Source organism: Corvus moneduloides, chromosome 9, assembly GCF_009650955.1.
Source record: "Corvus moneduloides isolate bCorMon1 chromosome 9, bCorMon1.pri, whole genome shotgun sequence".
NCBI lineage: Eukaryota > Metazoa > Chordata > Aves > Passeriformes > Corvidae > Corvus > Corvus moneduloides.
Window position 1 is genome coordinate 4,371,470 of NC_045484.1, and position 25,695 is coordinate 4,397,164.

A 25,695-nucleotide genomic window follows, 5' to 3' on the forward strand; every position below is an offset into this window, starting at 1 on the left:
TTCAGTACAGCTGCTCTCTGCTGCTTTTGACTGAAGCTGCTCAATAGTTAAATGAACCCAAAGTTGCTGGGTTTAACCTGAGTGCTGTGAAAATCCTTCATCCCCTTCCTCAGGTTGCAGGATCTGGTTGGAACAGCAGCACCTGTGACAGGTCAGTGGAAGAGCTGATACCTTCTGTGTGCCCCTATTTCTCACTCAAGGCTCAGGAGTTGAGCTGCTCTCAGGGGACTGTAGCAGCCACCACTGGTGGAGCTGAACAGCACCTGCACAGCCCCAAGCATGGCAGCATGAACCCAAACACTGCCCAAAGGGGGTCCTTTATCAGCCACAAGAGGAAGCAGCACTGCAATTCCCAACATATTGTTGATAACATTTCTGCTTTTATTGTCAATTTGAGCATTTCAGTGGGACTTTAGTTGGATAGGAAATACTTTAGTTGGATATTAGGCTTACCCGTACGTAACACACATTATGTACTTACAAAAGAACATGGCTTTAGAAGGGGAAAGAGTAATGGCATTTTAAAAATAAAATAGTTTATAGCACTAAAGAGTCACAGTGCAATCAATGGTTTAATCAAACAACTACATTATATATATAATATTTAAAGAACATAAATATTCAGGAAATTCACTACAACATGAAAATAAAGGCTTCACATTCTCCCACGCTTTTTAAAAGAACTGGGGACAAAGTGACAGCTCCTAGACAGACTGCTCAGCTTCACAACACCTCTCTTGCTTAAGGGACTGTCCCTCCCCCTCAGCTCCCCCCAAGAGGGATGCTGGCACTAATCTAGAAGTTTCCCCAATAACTTTAAAGCATTTAGCACAGCCACTCCCCCACCCCCCATTATATTCCGTGGACATGCACTACAGTCTATACAGCAACGCTTCACAAAGTCAGCAAAAACAGGTCCCTAACAGCTGCCCCTCTGTGCTCTGGGGCCTGAACACTTCCATTTCATGTCACAAAAGCTCAAGGCTCTCCAGTCAGAGGAAATAATTAAGTTACTCAAAGAAGCCTGTGCAGTTTTCACAGCGGGATAAAGCTGATCTGAACAGCAGCCAGAAGGGACACTATTTACAAGTGCTAGGAAAGCCCAGAGCCAGGGAAGTGCAAATCCTTCCCTGGAGAATCCCCGAGCAGCAGAATACTTTTGTACCACGTGTCAAAGCCAGTGGGACTCCAGGCAGGACGCAGGAGGAGTGTAAACCACACCATGTGGGGTAAAGCCTGGTGCTTCCCACCTACCACCAACTTTTTGCTTTGAGCCTCAGGGGCAAATGGGAGGGTTCATCAGCAAGTCTGAGAGCAAAGGAAACCTCATGGTGACAGCTTCCCTTTAGACAGGACATGGGACAGGTCAAGCGGCCCCCTCAGAGCCACAGCAAGCTCCAGAGCTGGGGCACAGGGGCTGAATGCAAATGACCAGCAGCTACCGGGCCTTACAGCACAGCCCATTGCCACGTTGGGAAACTTGAGCCTAAATGTAAGACACTAAATGGTAAACTTTGTCAAGTACTAAAGTTGTCTTCCAAAGTGCTAAGCCATTTTTGTTAAAGCTATGGCAAAGTAACAAAAGTAGAATCTTGGAGCAGCTTACTGTCGAAGTCTTCCCTACTCACACTGACACTGGGAAAAGGTTCCTGCTGGGGTGGGACAGTTCCCCAAAGCAAAGCATTTTGATGGCTGTGTGCTGAAGTTGGGGGATTTGCTTTAACAAAGAAGTTTTCTGGACAGTTCTCTACAGCACATTCACAACAGAGATCCTACTCTAGGGAACAGGGCAGGGCTGTGAAACATTCAGATTTCCTTCAGTTAAGCTGGAGGACAGGACAACATTGCAGGAGGGGCCAGGCAGGAATCACCAAGATTGGCATGTCCTGCACGGGGAAGAGTTACAGTTTGGTGTGCTTGAGTGTTTTTTCACTGAAATATTCATTAAAAACCAAACCAATCTGATGAACCACCTTGCACTGAAGTATTAAATTAAGCCCAGTAAACAGCAAGGTTTTAAAGTGTCAGTTTTCTCACTGCAGCTCTCTTTGGAATCCCAGAATCCCAGGATGGCTGGACTTGGAAGGGACCTTAAACACCATCTCGGTCCAAGCCCCTGCCATGGGCAGCAAAACCTCTCACAAGATGCAAAATTCACTTTTGTTCACAAGAAGATGTCTTAATGAACCTTTCCTAGGGAATCAGATTACCTCTAGCTGCAAGACTATCCCAAATCCATTCTCTCCCGATCAATCCATCAGATGCGTAACAGTCACCAAATTCCAACATCTAACACATTCCTTGGCATATGCTACTATTGAACAGACTTCCATGGCCACCCAACACTCCACACTTCACAGAGGCTCCTATAACTGTGTCCAATGGAGCAGAAATCCAGATTTACCTGGACAAAACAAAGCCATTCCAAACTGGAACGCTGGATCAGGTATCATGCATTAGGAACAAAAAAGCATCTCAAACACTGGAATGCACTGGAGAAGGTCATTTAGTCTCCTAGGGAAAAACCAAAAAACCCAACCCAAAGACTAAATTAAATACAGCCCAGAATACTGTCTAGTCATATTACTGAGTATACTGAGAGTGCCTGAAGGCATCACGTGTGTTGTCCATGAAGATACTGGTGGTGCCTTATTTTAATATTAAAGAAGTCATAGCTATAAAAAGATTAGTCCCATCCCAGTTTCCCAGCACTTATTTGTGCTCCTTGGTGGGGGCATAATACAGTTCCATGGGTTTGTTCACTTTCCAGTACTTCTCACTGACCAGTTCCAGGGAAAAGGACCCATTTAGCACCTAGAAGAGAACAGCAGAATGGGAACGAATGAGGTAAATCTGATGTGGTGCTGTAAAACAGGCTACTTTAATCAGTACTTACATGTGTTGACTTGAAGGAGTCACCAATAATGTGGCACAAGTTATAAGCCAAAAAACCCAAACATTCTCAAGTGAAGTAATATTTTTCCCTCTTCAATTTTAATTGGAAAAGAATGGCATAAGCCAGGTCATGGTTGGTGCCATCACTGCGTCTTCCCCAAGTCATTTCTATGCCTCCTTTTCTACCAACCAAGCTTTTGCCAAAAAGCAACTGATCTGCTTCCAAATAACCTGGTGCCATGAATTTTACTCTGAGCCAGCTTGGGAAGAGCCCAGCTGAGTGGATTTTGAGCAGATGTGCATGCAGGGCCGTGGCTGGCCGGCTGACTGGGGCGGGGCAGGGTGGTGCTTACGGTGAACTGGCCGGCAGCGGTGGCGATGTAGATGGTGTACTGCTTCTCACTGGCCGTGTCCAGGTTCATCTGGTTGGACTCGCCTTTGCTCCGCAGCTCCTCCAGGGCCAATCTCACTGCCAGGTACTTGGACAAGTGATCAACCGTGGCATTGCCCGAGGTCTTGATGTACCTGCGACAGCAGCCACACAAATCATCAATAATGATTGAACAGCAGCTGTGGGAAAAGCTGGAAAGCCCCAAATATTAAATGTCAGCTGTGAAAAGGCCTTTAGAGACAGTTCCCAGCTGAAGCTTTGCAAGATTTGCACTCATCACAGAGAGGTGTCTCATCAGCAGAGAAAGCCAAGGAAAGACCTGAGGAAACACCACAAAACTACTCTCTGCTGTGAGCCTGTGGATACAAATATTGCTGCTAGCAAGAATTTTTATTGCTTCTTTCTAAGCCCGTGAGATACTTTTCTCTCTCATGAAGACAGTAGCAGAGTTCTGTAAACTATGAACACCTGCAACCTTGTAGAAGTATGTTTATGGTACAGTAGAAAAATATTTTGACAATGGATGTTTTAGGATTTTAGCCAATCACCCCCAAGGCGTGGCTGATCCTTGTCCAATTAGACTATGAAGAAAAACATCTATAAAAGAGTTTGTAAAATAATTAAATAGATCAATCTTGCTGCACAATTCCTGCCTGCTGGATCTCTCTCCTCTCCTCCCTATGGCTGCGGGATACAGTAATATGAGCCAAAACTTGCAATCTGTGCTTGGACTGGATTATGAACAAAAAAATGGGAGGAAAAGCTTCCAGCATGCAAATCCTGCTGACAGAAAGCTGCTCTGAAAACTGCTGACACTTATACAAGGTTTGTTTATTCCCAAAGAATCCTAGAGTTAAGTACAAAGGGGCTGATATAACACCATCATCCCACTAGTGAACTGCAATGCTAGGAAACCTTAAAAACATCTTTATTTGTGACCAAAGGCTTAAAACAGCTTATGACTATATTTTTTACAATAGTTTAGCAGTACCATCTACCTGACTTGGAACAGAAAGAAGGAAGAGTGCTTATTTGCATCTGGCTTTGGCACAGGTTGCCCAGAGAAGCTGTGGCTGCCCCTGGATCCCTGGAAGTGTCAGGGATGGCCAGGCTGGACAGGGCTTGGAGCAACCTGGGACAGTGGAAGGTGTCCCTGCCCATGGCAGGGGCTGCAACTGGATGGGCTTTAAGATCCCTTCCAACTCAAACCATCCTGTGATACAGTTAAACAGGATGCGGTATGTCTGAAGTAAATTGGTGTCTAGAAGCCCCAAGAAGTGATGGAACACCAAAGCACCAGGAAATAGCAGCAGAATACCCGGAGATGGCCAGGGGCCACTGACCTTGTCTGCGCACTGTCGTCATTCTCCATGAGGGTGGGGTGAGGCCTGAACACCAGCTCGATCTCACTGGCCCCATCCATCACGGGGTCTATGGCCACAGTGGTGTTGTTGTTGTCCAGCTCCAGCCCAGAGTCATCCGAGGTTTTGGTCCTCTTGTTGCTGGGCCCCGCTTCCTGGTTGCTGTGTGTGGAGGCATTGCTGCAGTGGGAGCTGTCGCCGTTGTCCTCGGCCCCGCTGCCGTTCTCAATCTGCTGCTTCTTGCCCCGCTGCAACCTGACCACAAACAGGCAGATACACCCTGACCCATCCAGAATCCACCCAGATCACAACACACCTCCTCCCCAAGTGAGGAATGTGCACACACAAGCACTGAATGTTTCAGAGAGACTTTGAGTTAAAAAAATTGCTAATATTAATTCTTTTTTGGAAAAAGATACCCATAGACAGAACTATTCATTTTTTCCTGTCGCTCAAACACCTTTTAGGTATGTTTTAAGACTATTTTAACTTCCCACAGTTCTTTTTCAGGCAATTGCAGACCATTATTTTCATTCAAACATGGGTCTACATGTGATTAGGATTATTAAATCACACCATGCTTTATCATGCAAAGTTTGGGGCCTCCCTCCCAGATGGCTCTCTTAGGTTTAAATGCACACCTAGAATTGCACCACAGTGTAAACACCATATATTCCAGCCTGTGAATTAAGTCACAACTAAGCCCCAAGTCCTGGTATTTCGTGCGTTTATTGGCATGTAAGGGTAGCATTTTGGTACAGGATTCATGGTGTTATGGTTTCTTATCCATGACATGACAGCCATAATTTGGTAAAGCTACGCTGAAGTCTCTATCAGGCTGCCACAGAAGTCGCAGGCAGTGACACAGAGGTTTCTGGTAGTAGACAAAAGGTTAAAAATTGTCTTGGCAGATATGAGAGGAGAGGATTCTCAAGCTCCACAGGGCGTGGGGACAGGCAGTGTATTTTTAGCCCAAAGGTAAACGAGGTGATTATGTACCTGTTCATAGCCTGAATCTTTAATCCCTCCTCAATGCTGTGGCTCAGGGCTTGCTGGTTGTTGTGCTTGCTGATCCTCGCCAGCACCCTCTCCTGATGAGCTTCGTACTCATCCCGGCTCGGGTAAATCTTACTGATGAGAGCGTCAAAATTGGGGTCTGGCCGCAGGGATCTTTTTGAAACGAGCTTTTTGCGACATGTGGGACATTCTTTGTTGCTGGACGTGGACAAGAAGGAAGCAAACAATACGTAACTCTCCAGCAGTAACAAAACTCTGCCCTGTTGTTTCCATTCTTGGTCAAGTGCTCACTAAGACTCAGTATGTATAGTAAATCTGGAAAGGGGCTTCTCTCTCTCGACAGATCAGGTAGTTGCAGATATTTAAACAAAAATCCCAAACATATCTCTCCCTGCTGCTCTTTTATTTTAAAGTATGTTTGAGCAGACTATTTAGACTGAAGGGATCAGAAGTCCCACATTCCCTTCTTCCCTTCCTTTTCTGGCTGGATTTTTACCTAGAAAAAATGGATGTCTAGTGGAAATTATACTGAGGCACAGTCTTAGGAGGAAATTCCTCCTGTGAGGGTGGTGAGGGCCTAACACAGGTCACCCAGAGAAGCTGTTGACTGCCGCTGGATCCCTGAAGTGTCCAAGGCCAGGTTGGATGGGGCTTCGAGCCACCTGGGCTAGTGGAAGGTGTCCCTGCCCATGGCAGGGGGTGGAATGGGATGGGCTTTAAGGTTCCTTCCAAGACAAACAATTCTGGGATTCAATGATTCCATGATTTCTAACACTCATAGTACACATAATTTGAAATGGCTGAAGGCCACATAATTTGAAATGTATTATTAGGAAAAGGAAGAATAAGTGAAATTAGACCCATTTTTGTCAGTAATGTGTATTTTTGTTTTACTGTTACTGGATCTATGAGAAGAAAAGAATACAAAAGAGAACTTCAACTCCTTGCAAGAAAGAGAATTATGAGATGATTTTTCATGAGGGAGGAATTTGATCTGTCTTCCAGAGATGGCTAAAGATGGAAAAATAATACTGGAAAGGTGTGCTGCACATTCAGAAACTCCCAGTGCACAGTGACTGCCCCACATCAACCCCCAATGACACTTCCACCTCAAGTGCAATTCCTCTTCCTTCTGGAGTGTCCAAGCCCTCTTTCCTCCACGGTGTTCATCCCTGTGTCCCCTGGCAGCATCCCTTTCTTGTCCTCTGGCAGTGTCCCATCCCTGTTCCCTAGCAGTGTCCTATCCTTGGCAGTGTCCCATCCCTGTTCCCTGGCAGTGTACGTCCCCCCCATCCCTTGGCAGTGTCCCCCTCGACCCCCTGGCAGCGTCCCCTGGCAGCGCTCAGGTACCCGCTCCTGAGGGCGGTGATGATGCAGTCGGCGCAGAAGCGATGCAGACACTCCTTGGTGGTCATGGTGTTCTTGAGCATGTCCAGGCAGATGGGACACATGAGCTCGCTGTGCAGGCTCCGGGGGGACACCACGATCTCCAGGCCATCTGTGATGGCTTCCTGGCAGCAAAGAAAGGAAAGGTTCTTTCATGGGATTGAGTCCCTTCCTCATGGAGACAGCATGTTTTACCCAAGGAAAACACAGCAAAGAGACACGACACACACAAACACATCGAGCACACAAAACCCTAGTGCTGCCAGCCTTGCAGCACACAATTAAAACAAGGAGCTGCTGGAGAGGGTCCAGTGGAGGCCACGAAGCTGATGAGGGGTCTGGAGCATCTCTCTGATGAGGAGAGACTGCAGGAGTTGGGCCGGGTCAGTCTGGAGAAGAGAGGACTGAGAGGGGAATCTCATTAATATATATAAATCTCCAGGGGGTGTCAGAGGATGGTCCCAGACTCTGCTCAGTGGTGCCAGTGACAGGATGAAGAGCAATGGCCATAAACTAAAACACAACAAGTTCCACCTCAACACGAGGAAGAACTTGTGTTCCTTGGAGGGTGCAGAGCCCTGGAACAGCTGCCCAGGGAGGGCCTGGAGCCTCCCTCTCTGGAGCCATCCCAAACCCCCTGGACATGTCCCTGTGTCACCTGTTCTGGGTGACCCTGCCTGGGCAGGGAGTTGGACTGGGTGATCTCCAGAGGTCCCTCCCAAGCCCAGCAGTCCCTGGTTCTGTGATTACCTGGGGTGTTCTCTGCAGCTCGTACAGACTGAGCTCCCAGGTCTTGCTCAGAGGCTGCGTCCCGTTGGTCTGCACGGCCTGAGACATGGCTGGGGAAGGAAGGGACACGGGCTGAGCACTCAGGTGTGTCTGGCTCGGGATCCTCTCCCCTCCTGAGCCGCAGCAGTGTCTGTCCAGCCAAGCAGAGGCTCCAGGGAACACCCGTCCCCCCACGTACCAGGCTCTGCTGTGTCACACACAGATAATCCCCTGCTTGTACCACTCCAGGAGAACTGGGGGAGCCGCTCAGCCGTGAACACTTGGCAAAAATCAATTCAGTTGTTAAACAAAAGTGACACAGAACTGAAGGCCAGAGAACCTGGGCCACAAATGCCACCTGATGCAGAAAATATTCCTAAAACATTCACTTGCAAATGTGCACACAGGTCAAGCAGGGTCTGCTTCCTAACCAAGGGGAAGGGCAAAATAAGACAGGACACAGCAACCAAACGTGCTCACTGGAGCACACCACGAGGGCTTTTTCTTCCTGCTGAAAACACATCCTGTAAGGTTTCCATCAGAAGTTTGAATGCTACTGAAAGATAAGTGAAATCCAGTCACTGTATAATTTTAATAATAATAATAATAATAATAAAAACTCACACAGAGAAACTGCATTGTTGTCCCATCAAAATTTTAGTATTATTGTATGAGATGAGGCAAAATTACCACACAGAGTCACTGCAGATGTGAAAAAGTCTGGTCAAAGTGACAGAAGAAAATGGTGTTTCTGAACAGAAAATACTTTTATGCTGGAGGACAGGAGGCACTGCTTCCCATGTCTCCAAAAAGGCCTGTCTTGAGCAGGCAAACTAATCCCAGACAGTGGTATGTTTAAAAAAATAATTGTAACTATGTAAGTGGCAAGACAGCAGTTGCAGACCTTTTTTCTACATGGAAGAAGTAGAAGTGCTTTTTTTTATTCCTTTTTTAAATCTGGGTTTCCGGACCCTTCAGTTCAGCAGCCAAATGCATTTTCTGTTGGCATCTACCACATACATTATAATCCATTTTCCAACTCATTAAGATCTATATGAAAAGGCCCAAACTCTCTGGAGAACAAGGTTACTCTATAAGCTTTAATTAATTGTGAAGGGAAAAGCAAGAGAAGCAGTTCAGAGTTTTAGATCTACTTTCATCCAGGCACAGAAATCAGTTTTCTCATTTGGTATTTTTCATCTTTTTGAGGAAGGAGGGAAAAAATCCTGACATAAAGTAGCCACATCCACTATTATGTTTATTAAGTGGAATCACAGAATCTTGGAACAGTTTGGGTTTGAAGGGAGCTTTAAGCTCATCTAGTTCCAACCCCCTGCCATAGGCAGGGACACTTTCCACTATCCCAGGCTGCTCCAAGCCCTGTCCAGCCTGGCCTTGGACAATCCCAGGGATGCAGGGATCTAGGGGCAGCCACAGCTTCTCTGGGCAACCTGTGCCAGGGCCTCACCACCTTCACAGGGAACAAACTTCTTCCCAATATCCAATGCAAACCTACCCTCTGTCAGTCTGAAGCCCTTCCCCCTTTTTCTGTCACTCCAGTTCCCCTCAAAGAGTGCATCTCCAACTCCAATTTTACTGTGTAAATATCGTGCCCTAAAAACACAGTTTACTTGTCATAAGAGACACGTTCCTCTGAGTGGATCAGAGAAGTCCCATGTCCAATTAAGACCTCACCAGCCCAGTAGAGGTGAGAAGCCACTGCATTGTAGCTGCAGACTGAAACACTGTGCTGTCAGGACTCTGAGTGTTTTATTTCAGTTAATCAGTGGTATGAATTTAATGATGGTATTAAGTGACACATCTCAGCAAAGAAGGAAACACTGTTTCTCTGTGTTCTAATTTCCACTAATATTTAAGGCAATTGCAGGTGTACAGGAAGCCAAGTCCTCCAGGGTAAGGATTTTTGTATGTGTTGTTCTAACAGAAGCCAAACATCATTCTGTGTCTGCACTGGATACCACTCTTGTGTGCTTTTAAAGCTTACACATTCAAGTAACCATCATTTCAACTGCTGCAAGAAATTCATGAAGCTGCTAATCACAACCCTTCCCAAAACCTGCTGGAGCATATTTACCAAGACAGCAGAGTCCCAGAGGATCCAGGCTGTCCTAGCCAAGAGCCTCCTGCTCTCTACGTCTGAGTGAAGAGCTCACCCTGGCAGCCCCTGCATGCACAGGTAATTCCTCACCTGAACTCGTGTGCTGGCACCTGCTAACACAGAACAGCAGCTCTGGGGGCCAGGTCATCACCAAACCCATCCATCTGCGCAACAACCACATTAACACCAACATTTCTTCCTGGAAAGGGTGGTCAGGCCTTGGTGGGGCTGCTCAGGGAGGTCTGGAGTCCCCATCCCTGGAGGTGTCCAAGGAAGGCCTGGATGTGGCACTCAGTGCTCTGGGCTGGGGACATGGTGGGCATCGGGCACAGCTTGGACTTGATGATCTCAGAGGTCTCTTCCAGCCTCAGTGAGTCTGGAATTTATCCTGCAGCCATGCCTACAAGCCCGAGGCTACACTGCACAGGATACTGTACAGCTGTCATGATAAATAACTGAGCAGCTTTACTCAAAAGCCTTCTCATCTGAGATGCCAAGTGCTTCACTCTCACCCTAAGGGCTGCAGTGATAGTACTTTCAAATTTTAACAGGAAAAACGGTGGCCTTAAAGCCAGTTGAAAGCTGGAGAGATCCACACAGCCCATTCTGTCACTACCAAACACCTCTCTGCCTCTGGCAAGGGAAAGCAGGAGCAGTGGAATCGTGGTCAATTCAAAGCATGCTGGATCGACAACAAAAACAATCAAATTATGCTCCATGGAGTCTCTAATCTTCTTGATGATCAATAAATAAGCCTGCTTAGCTTTTCCCCTGATCCCCTACAACTTCAAGATCTATATTGGTCCTGAAAAATGCATGTGAACAAGGCCTGATTTCTCTTCCCTCTGGCACTGTGGCTCTCAGATTGGGTTGTGTCTCCTCACACTGCTGAAATCTAACCCAGCAACATCCACAGCTGGCACCAGGATCAAACATCCAACTCCACAGTCAGGAGAGGCATTTTGACCCAGAATTGCACCGACCATGTAACAGCCACCAGGTACCGATCAGCAGTCACAAAACCATAACCAGTGAAACATCTTCAGATGTTCCATCAATGAATGACGTTCTCCATTTGTCTGGGGAAGTGAGGTGGGAAACACCTCTACATTGAGCTGACTCTTCAGTTTCCTTTCAGGACAGTCCACTGCTACTAGATTTGAAGCAGGCATCTGCTGAAAGAAATCCTGCATGGCTCAGGTCACACTGGCTGGTTCTTTCTAGAGCTACAGAAGTAGGAAGTTTTTCACGAGTCGAAGGAAGATTATCTTCCTGTTCTTGACACTGTGTTCAGAGAGAAAAATATGAAGTGCAAAGTTTCTAGACTGAAGGTACAACAGACTTTTTACTAACTACTACTGGCAAAGGGACAGAAGATACAGAAAAAAAATGCTGAACCTCACATTTGTTCTTCAGTCTGGAAACTTATTCCAGTAAAATCTCACATTCCTAAAATCACTGGCATACTTCACTGTTCCTCTGCATCCCTTTTGGCATTGTTTTTCAAAAAAGTCTTACATGACCAGTTTCTCACGCTCATTTTCCCAGCTCACAGTACGACACAGATTTCACCTCAACAATACCCACTTTTCACCTGTTCAACATTTCACATCTTTCCCACTTTATAGTGAAGGTGGGATCTCTTCTTCACAGGTCACACGTGAGAGCACCAGGAACAATATGCAGTCAGACACCCCTGTGAGCCTCTGCTGAAAAAGATTCTAAAACACCACCTCATACTTTTACTTACACCACCGTATAACCTTATCCTTTTTATCATATTTTTACCTTTATGACTTGTCGGTTCCCTCTGGATGTAAGAGGAAAGCAACCAGTCACACAAAAACAGGCTGATATCAAGGGGAGAAACCACATTCATAGAATCACAAAATAATTTGGATTGGAAGGGACCTTAAAAGCCCATCCAGTCCCACCCCTGCCATGGGCAGGGACACCTTCCACTAGCCCAGGTTGCTCCAAGCCCTGTCCAACCTGGCCTTGGACACTGCCAGGGATCCAGGGGCAGCCACAGCTTCTCTGGGCACCCTCACAGGGAACAATTTCTTCCCAATATCCCATCTGACCCTGTCTTCTGGCAGATAAAATCTCTTTCTCTCAGAGCCACCAACAAGCAGTCGTGGTTGGGATTAATCCTGTGGGCAGAGAGCCATTCTTGTCAATCATTAAAAAAACCACCTTAACCAAAATTGTATGGACCCCTGCACCCCTTCAGACTGACTCAGTCTTCAGGCACAGAAAAACCCCGAAGCACAAACTCCATAATTACAGGGTACACACATCTGTCACTATCAAAGCCAGAGCCAATTGATAAACCAACATATTACACCTCAACAAATGTGATGAAAACCTGTTGTTATTTAAAAACTTAAGAAAGTAAGTTTTGTTTCTGAAGCACTGGAAAACAGGCAGTTATAGGAAAAAATACCAGTAAGGAACACCCTTTCTGAAAGGCCCTCAGATCTCCTGCCTGCTCACTGACTGGGGAATTTATGCTGGGATGTCCTTCTTCCAAATGTGCTTGGACAAAAAATTCCAGCAGATTAATATTGTCACACACCACATCCACTTTACAACCTCTTGCACTGAAATACGCTTAATTATTTACTCCAATGTAGTCATGACTGAAGTAGGGTGGGCATTTGGATATCCCACTCCTGAAATTGCCAGTAAAAATAAAATCCAGCTGGAAGCACTTAGAGCAGGCCAGTCAGAGCTGTGGGCAGCCAATGGAGGAGCTCTGTACCAGCATTTCTCTCCTCCTGCCCTTCCCAGCTTACCTTTCACAGCCTTCTACTCTCAGATCCACCAACGAGTAACAGCTCCTTAGTATTATTGCTGAAAATTCATCAGTTCTGAAAATGTAACATTTCCTGAGCTCTAGCTCAGCACTGACCTTGACGGTGGTCACGCTTAAACCAGGGAGCAGGGGATGCCGTCAGGGATCCCTCACACCTGGATTATGCTCCAAAATGCTTTGCAGGGCCTATTTTAGCCCAGGCAAAGGCTAAAGAGCATCTGCAGCATGGTTGTGTGAGCACACCTTGAGATCAGAGAAAGGCTGGAATGGTACCAAGCAGCTGGAGAGAGAACCCACAAACCCAGCTCAGGTGTGACCATAACCAAACCAGCTCCTATTTAACTTTCTGTGATAGTTTCATGAAAAAAACACTTTTGAGGAAAAAAAATTTATTAGGTTCTTTAAAAAAAATATTACACACATTTTTTGAGAGTATTAAAATCTTAGAAATAATTGATTTCTGTTCTAAGTTGTAAAAGGTAAATATTTAGACTTAAAACAGTAAGAAAGTTAGACCTCTATTCGGTGCGCCAAGTTCAACAGCACCTTCAACCACTCCAGGTTTTTCTTCCTAAGGATTAATTCCTTTAAAAACAGGTATCACAGTGCAGCTACTTGGAAGTTTAACAGGATTAGAGCTTTAAGTTTTACTCTCTCTCACACTATAACTGCTATTGGGAACAGATTGCACGTTTTCAGAATACTCAATTCAATCATTCATTTCAATTTATTCAATTAAAGCATTCTGAATTTTAAGGTTTTTTTCTGTTTTTACTTACTGGCTTAGAGCTTGATTTGAAAAAAAAAAAAAATCCACACAATCTGGAAGACACTATTTGAAGGAATTAACCTTCCCTGCAGTTCCCTGGCAGCTCAGATAGCTTTACATCCAGCTGAATCTAGGACAACTGGTACTAGACTATAATCTAGTATGTTTAGTATTCACTCTGAAGGTTTTTTCCTCTCTGGATCAAAAAACCCCCAGGAAACAGCCAAATCAGGTTCTGGCCTGGAGTTCTTTTGTTCCCTGCTCTGGAATTCCCTTCTCACTGATCCTGAACAAGGATGACACCACACCTGGCTGTGCCTGCACTCCCTCATCGCTGTCACCACTCCTCGAACTGTCTCTTGCTGAGTTTATACTGCACTTACTCTAATTATACCCTGATCTCCCAAAGGGAGAGGGAGGGAGGTCCTACTGAACTGGGTTTAGTTCACTCAGCCATCAGGCCTTGGCCTCCCAATCAACTTCAGTGTCACGACATCCCTTACTGGGAAGGTTTTCACTTCTATTTGCAAATTGAATTCAACATTCTATGAGCCATGCAGAAGGTCATCTTCTCTTGACACAATCACACCTGATCTAAGCTGACAATAAATCCAACCTCAGGGACTGATGTTCAGAGTTGCAATCAAAGTACAGTGGCTCTGTAGGGCAGCTCCACATGCAAGGTTCAAGTTGTCAGCCTTGCAGACATCCAAGAGATAAGGTATGACTTGGTATCCATCAGATCATCTGTTACAGGCACCAAAACCCCATTTAAAATCTCGAGGTGCTGTGGGCTCCCACCACAAGCCAGATATAAAGCAACCATTACTTAAGGTACTAAATCCAAAATGAGAAAGTATTTCCCACAACAAAAGGTATGGACAGACAGAATAAACTGCTAAGAAGTGCTGAGCAGCAGAATCCACAGGGGAAACTAATCCTACCTGAAAGCAGAAAGCCACAGCCAAGGGGCCACCAGTAACAGGTCACTTGAGAGGGGCTGTGGGATGCCCACTCTGGGACAAAGCCACACTCGACTGGATGTGGTGGTGACCAACCTGACCAACTGGTCCTGCTTTTGCCAGGGGGTTGTATTGGATGGTCACTGGAAGCATCTTCCTATCCTACGGAGTTATCCTATGGGGTTATCTCACTATCAGAGATCTTTATCCTTAGTTTTACTGTATAGACAGTTACAGCCAAAAAAAGTCAACAGCAAGTGACACTAACCAGCCAATAAACCACTGCCACAACAGAGGTGAAGAAAGGTGAACACAGCCTTCTCTTGTCCACACACCTCTTACAATCCAGGTGGCCAAATATCCTGTGAGCATCCTCCTTACCCACAAAAGAAACATCAGAAGGTTTTTTGGGGACAACAGTGACCACCAGATTGTTTGAACTGTACAGAAACAGCAATGAGCTGGGCCCTCAGACACCTGGTATGTTATAAATAATACCCAGCAAGTCTGCTTAAAAGTGGGCGTTTCCTCCATAAACTCATGATATAGCCACATACTTAAGAAAAAAAGCACTGAGAATAGAGCTGTAAATGGTGCAGATTAGCTGTTAGCCTGCAAAAATTCATGAGGATCAGATAGAGATTAAACATGAGTGTTATCAAGTGAACAGTTCCAGCTATTCACAGAACACCTGAAAGCACACTGGTGGGCTAATTTCAAAATTATTACCAAACACTTTATCAGTTAATACTGATGGGAATGTGAGCTCCTTTGTAAATGCCTGCTATGGTTAAAACTGAGTAGTCTGCAGCACTTCCACAGAGCCAGCGTCGCAAATATTTTGTACACATTAACTAGAAGTCTATCATGTGCAAAGCAGAATCACAGCCAATTAAAAGACTATTAAAGATGGCAAATTAATACAAAATATGAAGCTGAAACTTCACAGACCAATTACATGCTTCAGAAACCGAATCTGGTAACAATTAACCAGTATTTCCACAGTGCTTTCTACCCATATGATGTATCAGCTTAGAAGCAAACACACCCTCAGACTCTGTATGTGGGACAGAAACTCTGAATTAGATAAAAAATGAGGGAGAAGAGACACAGTTCATATCATCATAGAATCATGGAATCCTTTGGGTTAGAAAAAACCTTAAAGCTCAACCAGTGGCAACCCCCTGCCATGGGCAGGGACATTTCCACTAGCCCAGGCTGCTCCAAGCTCCATCCAACCTGGCCTTGGACACTTCCAGGGATCCAGGGGCAGCCACAGCTTCTCTGGGCAACCAGTGCCAGAGCCTCAGCACCCTCACAGGGAGCAATGCCTTCCCAGTAGCCCATCTCAACCTACTCTGCCAGCTTTAAAACCATGTGGCCCTTGTCTCTTATGGAGCATGGATCATTATCTTGTTGATCTGTGCTCTATGAGAGAAAGAAACCATCCCACCAGCCACTTCTGGGCAACAGTGTGGCTGTGAAGTAAGACAAGAATCAGATTCATGTCAGGGCACGATCATGTCAGGGAACCCTGGATGCTAAGCTGGGCTTTGGTAAGCAGTGTTTAAAAGCACCTGCATCATTACAACCCTGTCCGCCAGCAATGACTTTGTATCATTCCAACTCCAGTTACAACTGAAGTGACGCCCACTGAAAATTAAACACGTGATAACCACTCTGACAATTTAACAGTGTTTGCACCCGGCTCCCTGCCATCCTAGTTTTCTACTTTATTTACCGAAAGAGATGAAGAGATTAACATTCAAATGTTTTCATCAATTATATTAATATGGTCCCACTATGGCCAAGAAAACAATTTAACTACAATAAAACCAGAAAATTAATATTAAGACACAAATTTTACACTCGAGTAGGTAAACTCTCACTGAGTGTCAAGATACTGGGTGACTGGCACAATGTAGAAGTTACTAATGCAATAAAACTAGGTGTAAATACATGAGTGACAAATGTTCCCCACACTCAAGACTGTGCCAAATTCTACATTTAAAATACTGAGAAATCCAAGGTTTGTCATTCTATAAAGAGCAGTTAGCAAAGAGACACAACCTCACTGCTGCCCTAGAGCACTCCGAGCCAGGAGGGAAAGATGTATAATTAATTCAAGACCACGGACTCAAAAATGTCCCAAAGCAGCCAATAAAACGGAGGAATGTAGAGAAATCCAAGGCACTGGTGCAGTTTAACAGCTCCAACAGTTGGTAACACTAAAGATTTTTCCCAGCATGACTGTCCCTCTCAGTCATACCACAGCAGAGGTTTTCATTTGCCTGATAACTAGTCCCAAACTCCCATTTTCCCATAAACTTAACAGCATTTCTCTTCAACATTAAAAAAAAATCCTCCCTTGCAAACCAAGTAACACCACCTAATGCTGTGATTATGGAATGTCTGGAAGGCTGCTGGACAGATGACATCTGCCTGAGGGAGAAAATACTACTGGCATTTCTGAAACCCACGGGCTTGGAAGCACATGGTTTTTTACAGCTTCTTGGCTGTATCTATTCTCCTAAGAAAGTCTTTTGCCTTGAGATATGGAATCTTCCAGCTAACAGGCATTCACAATTCCCTGGCCCTGAGATGGATCAATCCATGGAGCTGGGCAGCATTTCCAATCTGGCTGTCAAACTGCTCCTCCTGGCCAGGAGACACTGGAGTGTGACCTCACACAAACCATCTGCTGTGCATCTGGACACCTCTGGAAGGGCTCTGTGAATCAAACGCTGACAGGAGTGTCCAAAGGGAGACAATCCTCCTGGTTTAGATGTCAAGGGCATCAGGGAAAAATAAAGTACCAAATTAAACTGTTGATCAAACTCCAGGGTGTTTTATCACAGTGTTGGGAAGAGCCATGTACTTCTGGACATGACACAAAGATGTGATTTTAGGTTGGTGCTTCTCTGTGTATTTATAGCAGGAAAGTATAGCAGCATATAAGCACCATGAGTCCAAGTACATCCCTCCTATGGAGCTGAGGCTCAAATTTCAGTTTATTCTAACAACGTTTGTACTCTGTGCATCAGTGGCCTTTTCACACCACCTCCCAGCTCACTCCATTCCTGTCAATAATCTTCAGTCCTCAGTGTCAGCTCCTCATTCCCAGTTCTGTATCCCACCCTCCCAGACATCTCCTCAGCTACAAAAGCTGGAATACATAGAAACACCATGACATTTCCAGAGAACTATCTTTATCATCAGTTGTCTCCAAGGAGTCCAGAATTCACCTGCTCAAATTCATCACACATCAAACCCAGGCTATTCCTAAATTACAAAGCTTAGGGTTTTTTTAATCTTGAAGGATTAATTAGAAAATGTTCCAGGTTTTGGTATGTACACACACAAAAGCAAACACTGCCCACTATTCTAATGCATCAGGCAGTAAGATTATTTTAATCATTAAAGCTCAAATCCTGGAACCTAGCCTTTCACACTATCTATATCTCATCCAAAGTAGTATTAAAATATGTTACAACAGTAATGCCTTCTGCCAGGAGTAGAAACAAAACCCAAAACTGTTACAGGAACAGCAACTTTTCACTGTTGACGTGGGTTAATACATCAGGCAAACACTTGACCTCAAGTGTGCCAACAATTCATATAAAAAACAGCCACTACCATGCTATAATTTAGCCCTGTGAAGCAACAATATTAAGCAGAACTCTGGGGGAGTGAGCAGAACTGTGATTTTATCTGCCACTTGTTAAATTTTATGTCAAGTTTCTCATATTATGAAGCATGCTACTGTATACTATGTGTGTGACTACCCAGGTGAGTTTCAAAAATGAAGTTCTTAATCTCCTAAATTAACCTTGGACTTCAGAATTTATAACCAGCTGTGAAGGAGAAAAGCCAAAGTTCCTTTCTAAAATTCATTTCAGTGCTATATCTGATCAGAACAAGAGGGATAAAGGACTGAAAACTTTTGGGAGCAAATAAAAGTAAAGCTTCGAACTTCAGAAAAATTGAATCTGTCACAGCAACTAAATTATACAAACAATTCATGATATGTGTTGCCTTAGGATATTTTTAATGAGATTTAATTTTTAATTTTTCCTTGCCCTGCTCTGCTGGCACATTTTTTTGAGGCAAACCACTCTCTTGCTGTGTCCGTGAATTAACAGCTGCTGAAAGCAAGACCTGAGCATTCCGATCAATTAGGTGAAGTTTAATCATTTAAAACAGTACCTCTGTTGTGGCCTTTAAATTTGCTGTACATTTAAACAAAAATTCTATGAACATCCGTGTACAATTCAAAATCTTTTACATCTTCACAAATGCTGTGACTGGTTCTGCCACAGGTCCGTGCAGGATCCCAGGTTCCTTCCAAGACAGTCTAAAACCAAAGGTGTGTTGAAATAACCACACCAGACCCTGAACTTCAGCGCCTGAGGAGTCCTCACAGATCTGCTTCCACTTTACTGGGAAATCAACATGGGTTTATTATTTTTCATCCCACCAGCAAAAAAACATGAAAACCTGCTCATCACCTTTTTGGACTGCTGCTTTGGTACAGCGCTAAAAGACGCTTCTAAGCAAATTTCAGAAACATTGTAAAAGTTCAAGCCAAATACACTGAAATTCAGGTGTACTGCTCTCCTCAGGCTACCAAGATGACATCAAGCAAGCCACTTTCCCTGCTCTTCAGCCCACAGCATACCTACTGTCCATCCCATTCAGTAACAGAAATGGCAATAAGCAGCAGCATTCTATTGCATTTATATTGTAGGAGAAATTCTGAGATGTCAGGCCAGCAAATATGCCTGGGTGTCCAGCTTTTCCAGAGCTATGTTAGAGTGCCACAAGGATTTCTCCCCCTCTTGGCAGTGAAGCCACAACCAACAGCAATATAATTTTCTTGATGAGAACAAAAAGACAGCTTGGGTATTAATAAACAGAAAATAAACTCCCCCACAACACTTGAGAGACAAAAAGACTCAAGCCATTTTATGTCTGATTGACTTAACAGCTGCAATAAATATAAAAAAGCAAAACTGTGAATTTGGCAAGCAGGCAGCTCTCACCTAAAGCTGGGCAACAGCAAAGAACAATTTGTGTTTCAAGGACTCCCTCACAAGTAAGACTGTCCATTTTGTAAATAGTACTACAGGAGCAACACTTAACACAGTTTAACCCAAAAATTACACAAAACAGTTCAACGTTATTCCCAAGAGGTGAAGAGTAAAGAATGAATAGGTTTTAATTAGCTAGCAGAACACTACTGCTAACTCCCCACTGTCTGCAGGAGAGCTCCAGGATCCAGAAGTGGGGGGAAAGCAGACAGGGGCAATTCCTAAAATATTTCTCTACCACAACAAGTCTAAACAGCTCCACAATATCGAATGCTGCTCATTCCTCCAAACATTAAGAATTTAAGGTCAGCTTCGAAGGCCAGTTATTTGCATCAACAGAAAACCAAGCAGAAGCAAGCTGAGGCTCAACAGCACCTCTTCTCCAGTCTCTTTACTCTCTGTCTGCATCATTATTAAACTGCTGACCTATTCAGAAAAAAATAGGTAAAAAGTATTTAGGGAAAAAAAAAAGTGGAAGGAATTCCTTTACTCCCATGTTTCTTTCATGCATGTTCCTAGAGCTGGTGATTCAGTAAGAGGAGATCCAATGCTCCTTCTAAGAAAAATACAACTGAGCAGTCACAGACTGAAGTCTCACTTTTAAAGCTCCTTTCCCTCCCCCCATTATATTCTTTTTGTAAGCAAGGGAACGAGTTAAAAGAAAGATGAAGAAATTCCCTTAGCCCAACATTTATTTCACATATAAAACTGATGGCTTTCCTGTAGCCTGTATTTCTATTCAGTGATAGCAGAGCACTGAAAATTACAGAATTCTGCTCCAATCACCCATGATGCCCAAACAAGTCTTTATACTCAACCCATTACCATGCATCACTCTTAAAACACAAAGCATCGCTGATCAAGGGAGACCCATGCAATTTACTTTGCTGGCACCTGCGTATTATTTCACCTCTAAGACATGACAGGCAGTGCTTTTCTTGGCAGCTGCAGCAAGGCTGGTGCTTCAAAGCTTTGAAGCCAAAGGTCAACAATTTTAGCCACTGAAGATGTGAAAAAGTACCTTCAATGCAAAGTCTGTGCCCCTCTATTACCACAAAGTTGAATGCAGACAATAATAAGGCAGTTATTAAACACTGTGAGTGACAATTCACTGGGGCAGTGAGGTTTAAAGATGCTGTTGATTTGTCAGTCATTGCTGAAAGACACTGTAACAGAGTCACAACCAGCCACAAACTTGTACCTGACACTGCAGCTTGTGTTGTCCAGTGAAAATTCCTCCCATCTCCAGACAACTGATAAAGTTAATCCTTCCGACAAATACATTTTTATAAGCAAAATATACTGCTTATCCATATCCGCTGCTGTCACAGCCAGCGCCTCTGTCTTTGCTGACAGCTGAATGTCAGCTCTGAGCTTGACATGATATATAAGAAAGGCAAATTATCTCATTACACAAGTTTTTAATGGAAACACAGATGAATACAAATCAGAGCACCTCTGCAGGGAACTCCTATGACAAATTGAGTCTTTGTTACTAAATGAATAACACTCGATTAAAGAATTCTCCCTGAGCAAAAATAATTTCACCCGCACACCAGTCACATTTTTTCAAACGCAAGCAGTTCCCTTTAATCCTTATAAGCCCGTGTGCAGTGCACAGTTATCACACAGAGCTACAACCACTTCCAAAGAGGGCTGGATTATGAATTATCATACTGGAAATCATCTTTCTCCACTAGCTGCCCTCTGGATTTCTGTGGAATTAGGCGCTTGATCCAATTATTTTCCACAGAAGACAGTCTGAAAATCAAACAGCTTACAAAAATCCTGAGAAGAATATTGCTCAGTGCTTGTTTCATATACAGACGGTGCCATAGGGTTGGTGCAAGGAAGGCAACTGATCCAGAAGAGCTACTGCAGAGTGTAAAACTTGGCAAGAAACAGGTGCTCAATTCGTACGGGAAGCAGAGGGAGCGATGCGGAGGGAGGAAGCACATCCTCAGCTCCCGGCACAGCGTCCTTCTGCACCTGCTGCCCTGTGGGAAGCGACATTTTCCCAGGAGCAGCCGGATGGCTCCCAGCCCCAGTTCGCGAGCATCACGCCCCGCCAGCACCGCTCGGCACGGGCTCCGGGATAGACAAAAGACCGGGAACGCCGAGCTATAAATCACACACAGGACCGTATTGTGCAGAGGGGCGATCCGCAGAGCCAGCGAGAGCAGCTCGGGGCCGTGTCCGTGAGCTGCCCCTTGCCGGGGATGGCAGTGGCGGTGCCGCGCTCGCCGGGCTGGTGCTGCGGTACTGCGACTGCGATGGAGCCATGTGTGCTACCTCTGCCTGCAGCTCCCAGGCGTGCAGCTGCACAAATGCACTGACATACAGATCCGTACGTGCATATATAGGGAGATAGCTGCGTAGATACAGGAATGTGTACACAGATGCATACCCCGGCTGCCCCGGGCTCGGCAGCCCCACGCCGGCCCTGGGGGCGGCTCTGTACCCCGCGGCCCTGCAGCACGGCCGGGCTGGGGGCAGCCGGGGCTCCGGGCTGCCATGGGGCCGCTGGGCACAGCTCCTACCGGACACCCCGGCCCCCACCCCGCCGGAACAGCCCGGCAACCGTCCCGCCGCCTCCCCGCCGGGGGTCAGCCCCGCTCGAGCACCGCGCACAGGCACCCGCGGCTCGGCTCAGCTCGGCACCCACCCCGGCCCCAGCCCCACAGGGAGGGAGAGCCCCGGCAGCACCGCCCGCCCCGGCCCCGCGCTCACCGCCCGCCGGTGCCGCCTCTGTCCGTGGCCGGCGGTGCCGCCGCAGCCCCCGCAGCACAATATGGCGAGCGGCGGCTCCGCAATGGAGCTCGGGAAATAGAGGGGAGTTACATATTCATGGCCGGGGCTGGGCAGGGGGAGCGCGGACGGGGCCGCCGCGGCCGGGCCGCCCCGCACCCTCCTCCGCCTCCTGCACGGCCCGGGCGCGGCGGCCGCTGGGGCCGCTCGCTGCTTTCTCCGCCCTGCCCACACCTCCGCCCCGCCGCCGCCAGCGCTCCGCATCCCCTTTCCTTTCCCGTTCCCGGGATGCGGCACCGCGCCTTGCGGGGCTCGCTCCGCACTACGGCCCCTCTCCATTGACCGCCCTTCCCGGGCGGGGGCGGCTGAGCTGCGCCAGGCAAGGTTGAGGTCGCACATCAGGAGGAATTCCTTCCCGAAAAGGGTAATTAGGCATTGGAATGGGCTGCCGGAGCTGTTTAAGGAAAGGCTGGCTGTGGTGCGATGGCCTGGTTGACAGGGTGGTGTTGGGCATAGGTTGGCCTCGATGATGCCAGAGGTGTTTTCCAGCCCCGGTGACTCCGTGGTTCCCGCAGCGAGCCCCGCAGCTCGGGGCCGGAGGGCGGGTGAGTGGCGGTGCCCTGGCCGGAGCGGGGCCGGCCCGAGCAGCCCCCGCTGCCCCTGGCCAGGCGAGCCAGGAATTGGCTCATTCCCTGCTCTGCCACCGGGCAGCCCCCGCTGTCCCTGGCCAGGTGAGCCTGCGGGCTGCAGGAATTGGGTTATTGCTGCTTCGTTCCCCGCTCTGCGGGCAGGAGCGGATCCGCCACCGCACAGCCCCGTAGGATGAATGCGTGGCATCGGGCCGGCCCCTGCTGGGCTCTGCTCCCTGAACTCCAGGGCTCTTGGACAGCGCTCCAGAGGGACGTGCCCGGAGTCCGAAGGCTGTGGGAAGCAGCTGAACCCGGGCAGGCAGGGCAGCGTGGCACCGAGCCCAGCGCCATCCCCACACCCCTCAGACAAGGGACGAAGCTGAAGCAAGACTTGTGGTGTTTCTGTTTACGGTACAAAAATACACATTTAGGTGTTCTCGAGCATCTCCAGCCCGCTCTGCAGTCCTAACGTGAAATAAACGTTTGTCTTCCCGTGTCTGTGTTTTAACGTTTGGTAAATGAACATTGGTTTTATGAGCTTTGGGTCTTGAGAGGTGCCTTTACTGGTCTTGGCATCAACTGTTTTATAGCGATAGCAAGGCAGTGCACTTACAGTGTAATTAAATCTGGTGTGAGTAAAAAGTGAACAGAGATCAGATGTGAGTCTGAATTAATACTTCAGTCTTTAATCATGCAGCAACATAATTATGATTATTTGAAATGGAGTATTTAAGGCAATTCAGTATGAAGTATTGTAAGTTTTCCTAGAGTGTTATAGTTAGTGTCTTCATAATTAGAATATTTTAAAAGTCCTGGTTTGGACTTTCACCTCTCCTTGCAAAACTTCACGTATTTTTGAGACATTCTAGCCTAAGTCAGGTTATTCCTAGGTAACTATTTTTATGGAGTAGCTTTCACTCCCTCACACTCCTTATGACCTATACTGCAGCCTATACAATTGATCCTTACAAGATGTTGATAAGTTAGTCAGGGATAACGTCTCTGTTTTCTAAGTGTGATCAAATGGCTCAGATAAATCTCGGAGTCAGCGTGGACAGGATTTAACAGTCCTTATCTTGTTCTTGATTGGGTTTCTTAAAGAATTATTTTTCTGAAGTGGGTTGTGTTGAGCTCTTTTAGTGTTAAAATTCAAAGCTGGTACAGAATGGAATAAGAGATTCTGATACATTCCTCTCTTTAGAATGACACTAGTCATAACTAATGACTGAAATTTTCCTGAAGTTTCATCAGTGCCAAGGAAAGGAAGATGTTGTCTGTCAAGTTATTGTGGTACCAGAAGTGCCCTTTGGTAAAAATTGCTTCACTTGTTAATTGCCTGCAGCACTGAGGTGAGTGAGGAAGTTCTGACAGTAATGTACCACTGTTAGTGAAATTTGTTCTATGTGAGAAAAGCTTAATGCTACAAAAATAAGATTTGCAAAGTGAGAGCATGCAGTTGTCAGGAAGGCAGATCTCCAAAGGCAGATGGAGTGCAAGGTGAGTTGGAATCACAGAATCCCAGATTGGTTTGGGTTGAAAGAGACCTTAAATTCATCTTGTTCCACCCCCTGCCATGGGCAGGGACACCTTCCACTAGCCCAGCTTGCTCCAAGCCCCATCCAACCTGGCCTTGGACACTTCCAGGGATCCAGGGGCAGCCACAGCTTCTCTGGGCACCCTGTGCCAGGGCCCCTCCATCCTCACAGGAAAAAATCTGGTAAAATGCAAAACTATACACTGGCATGTAAATTAACAAACTATAAACATTTCTAGGAATCTTTTGCTGAAAGAGACACAAAAAGAAATTGAACACACTTAAGCTGCACTAATGGTGTCCAGCTCACCATATTTCTAAGAATATTTACTTGATTTTGTTTTATATTTCCTGTATGATTTAATAGTGGCAGCATGGATTTCCTCTGCAATGTGGTGTTGCTGCTTTTAAGGATGTGAGAAAAGGCTACCAAGTACTTTCCAAGTGCAGGCTGTCCTCCTGCCAAGGCATCAGCATGAGGGTTTCGTGTCCAGGGGGCAGCTGTGGTGCAGATGCAGGGCTGTGCTCCCCAGCAGGAGCCCTGATCGGCGCAGTGACTCTGCTGTCATGGCCAGGGGTTCGGGGCCGTGTCCCTCATGCTCAGCACTCCCTACATACATCCAGATACTGTGTTCAGTTTGGGGCTCTCACTCCAGGAAAGGCATTGACAGACTGGAGGAAGGGAAGGCAAGGGAGGGCCCCAGGATGGCTGGGACTGGAGAACTTTCCCTGAGAGGAAAGGCCATGGGAGCAGGGCTTGGTCAGCCTGGGACAGGCAAGGCTTTGGGGACCCTACGCATCCAGCCCCTTCCTGTGAGGTTATTGAGCCAGGCTTCTCTGACCTGCTTTGAGCTGGAGCTTGGACAGGGACCTCCTGAGGGCCCCTCCAGCTCAAGTTATCCCATCATCCTGTGATTCTGCACTCCAGTGCAGACAAGAAAGCCTGGGAGATGGATAATACTGTATTTCAATACAATACAATGCTCTGTGTTGGGAGCATTTTTGTTCTCTGCAGCAGGTAGCAGAACCATGCAGCATGAGAGCTGAGAGAGCTTTCATCAGCTCCTGCTTTCCACTGTTCCTGCTGTAATGGAAACATTTCTTCTGCTCCTTGCAGCAGCAAAATAATAGTAAAGAAAATTACTCCAGTCAACTGAGACATGTTGTTTCCATGTCGTCCTTCCAGGTAAAATATTTATTACCTGTTA

General features: G+C 46.2%; 1 protein-coding gene and 1 long non-coding RNA gene across 3 annotated transcripts; one reads left to right on the forward strand and one right to left on the reverse strand.

Annotated features, from left to right (window-relative positions):
- Positions 1-360: 360 nt before the first annotated feature.
- RNF2 (ring finger protein 2) lies at positions 361-22,441 on the reverse strand. Of its 2 annotated transcripts, none has more exons than XM_032117837.1 (7): positions 22,307-22,441; positions 7,801-7,889; positions 7,015-7,175; positions 5,647-5,862; positions 4,630-4,902; positions 3,249-3,420; positions 361-2,814 (listed from the first exon to the last, which is right to left on the reverse strand). In XM_032117837.1, the coding sequence occupies exons 2-7, from the start codon at positions 7,885-7,887 to the stop codon at positions 2,713-2,715; spliced, it is 1,011 nt and encodes a 336-aa protein (XP_031973728.1). In that variant the 5' UTR covers positions 7,888-7,889; positions 22,307-22,441; the 3' UTR covers positions 361-2,712. The 2 variants fall into 2 exon arrangements, with proteins under 2 accessions (XP_031973728.1, XP_031973729.1); XM_032117838.1 differs by lacking the exon at positions 22,307-22,441 and adding an exon at positions 14,755-14,851.
- A 185-nt stretch (positions 22,442-22,626) lies between these two features.
- Positions 22,627-23,449, forward strand: LOC116447981. Its single transcript, XR_004241772.1, has 2 exons — positions 22,627-22,748; positions 22,841-23,449. It is a non-coding gene; the product is annotated as an uncharacterized LOC116447981 (long non-coding RNA).
- Positions 23,450-25,695: the final 2,246 nt, after the last annotated feature.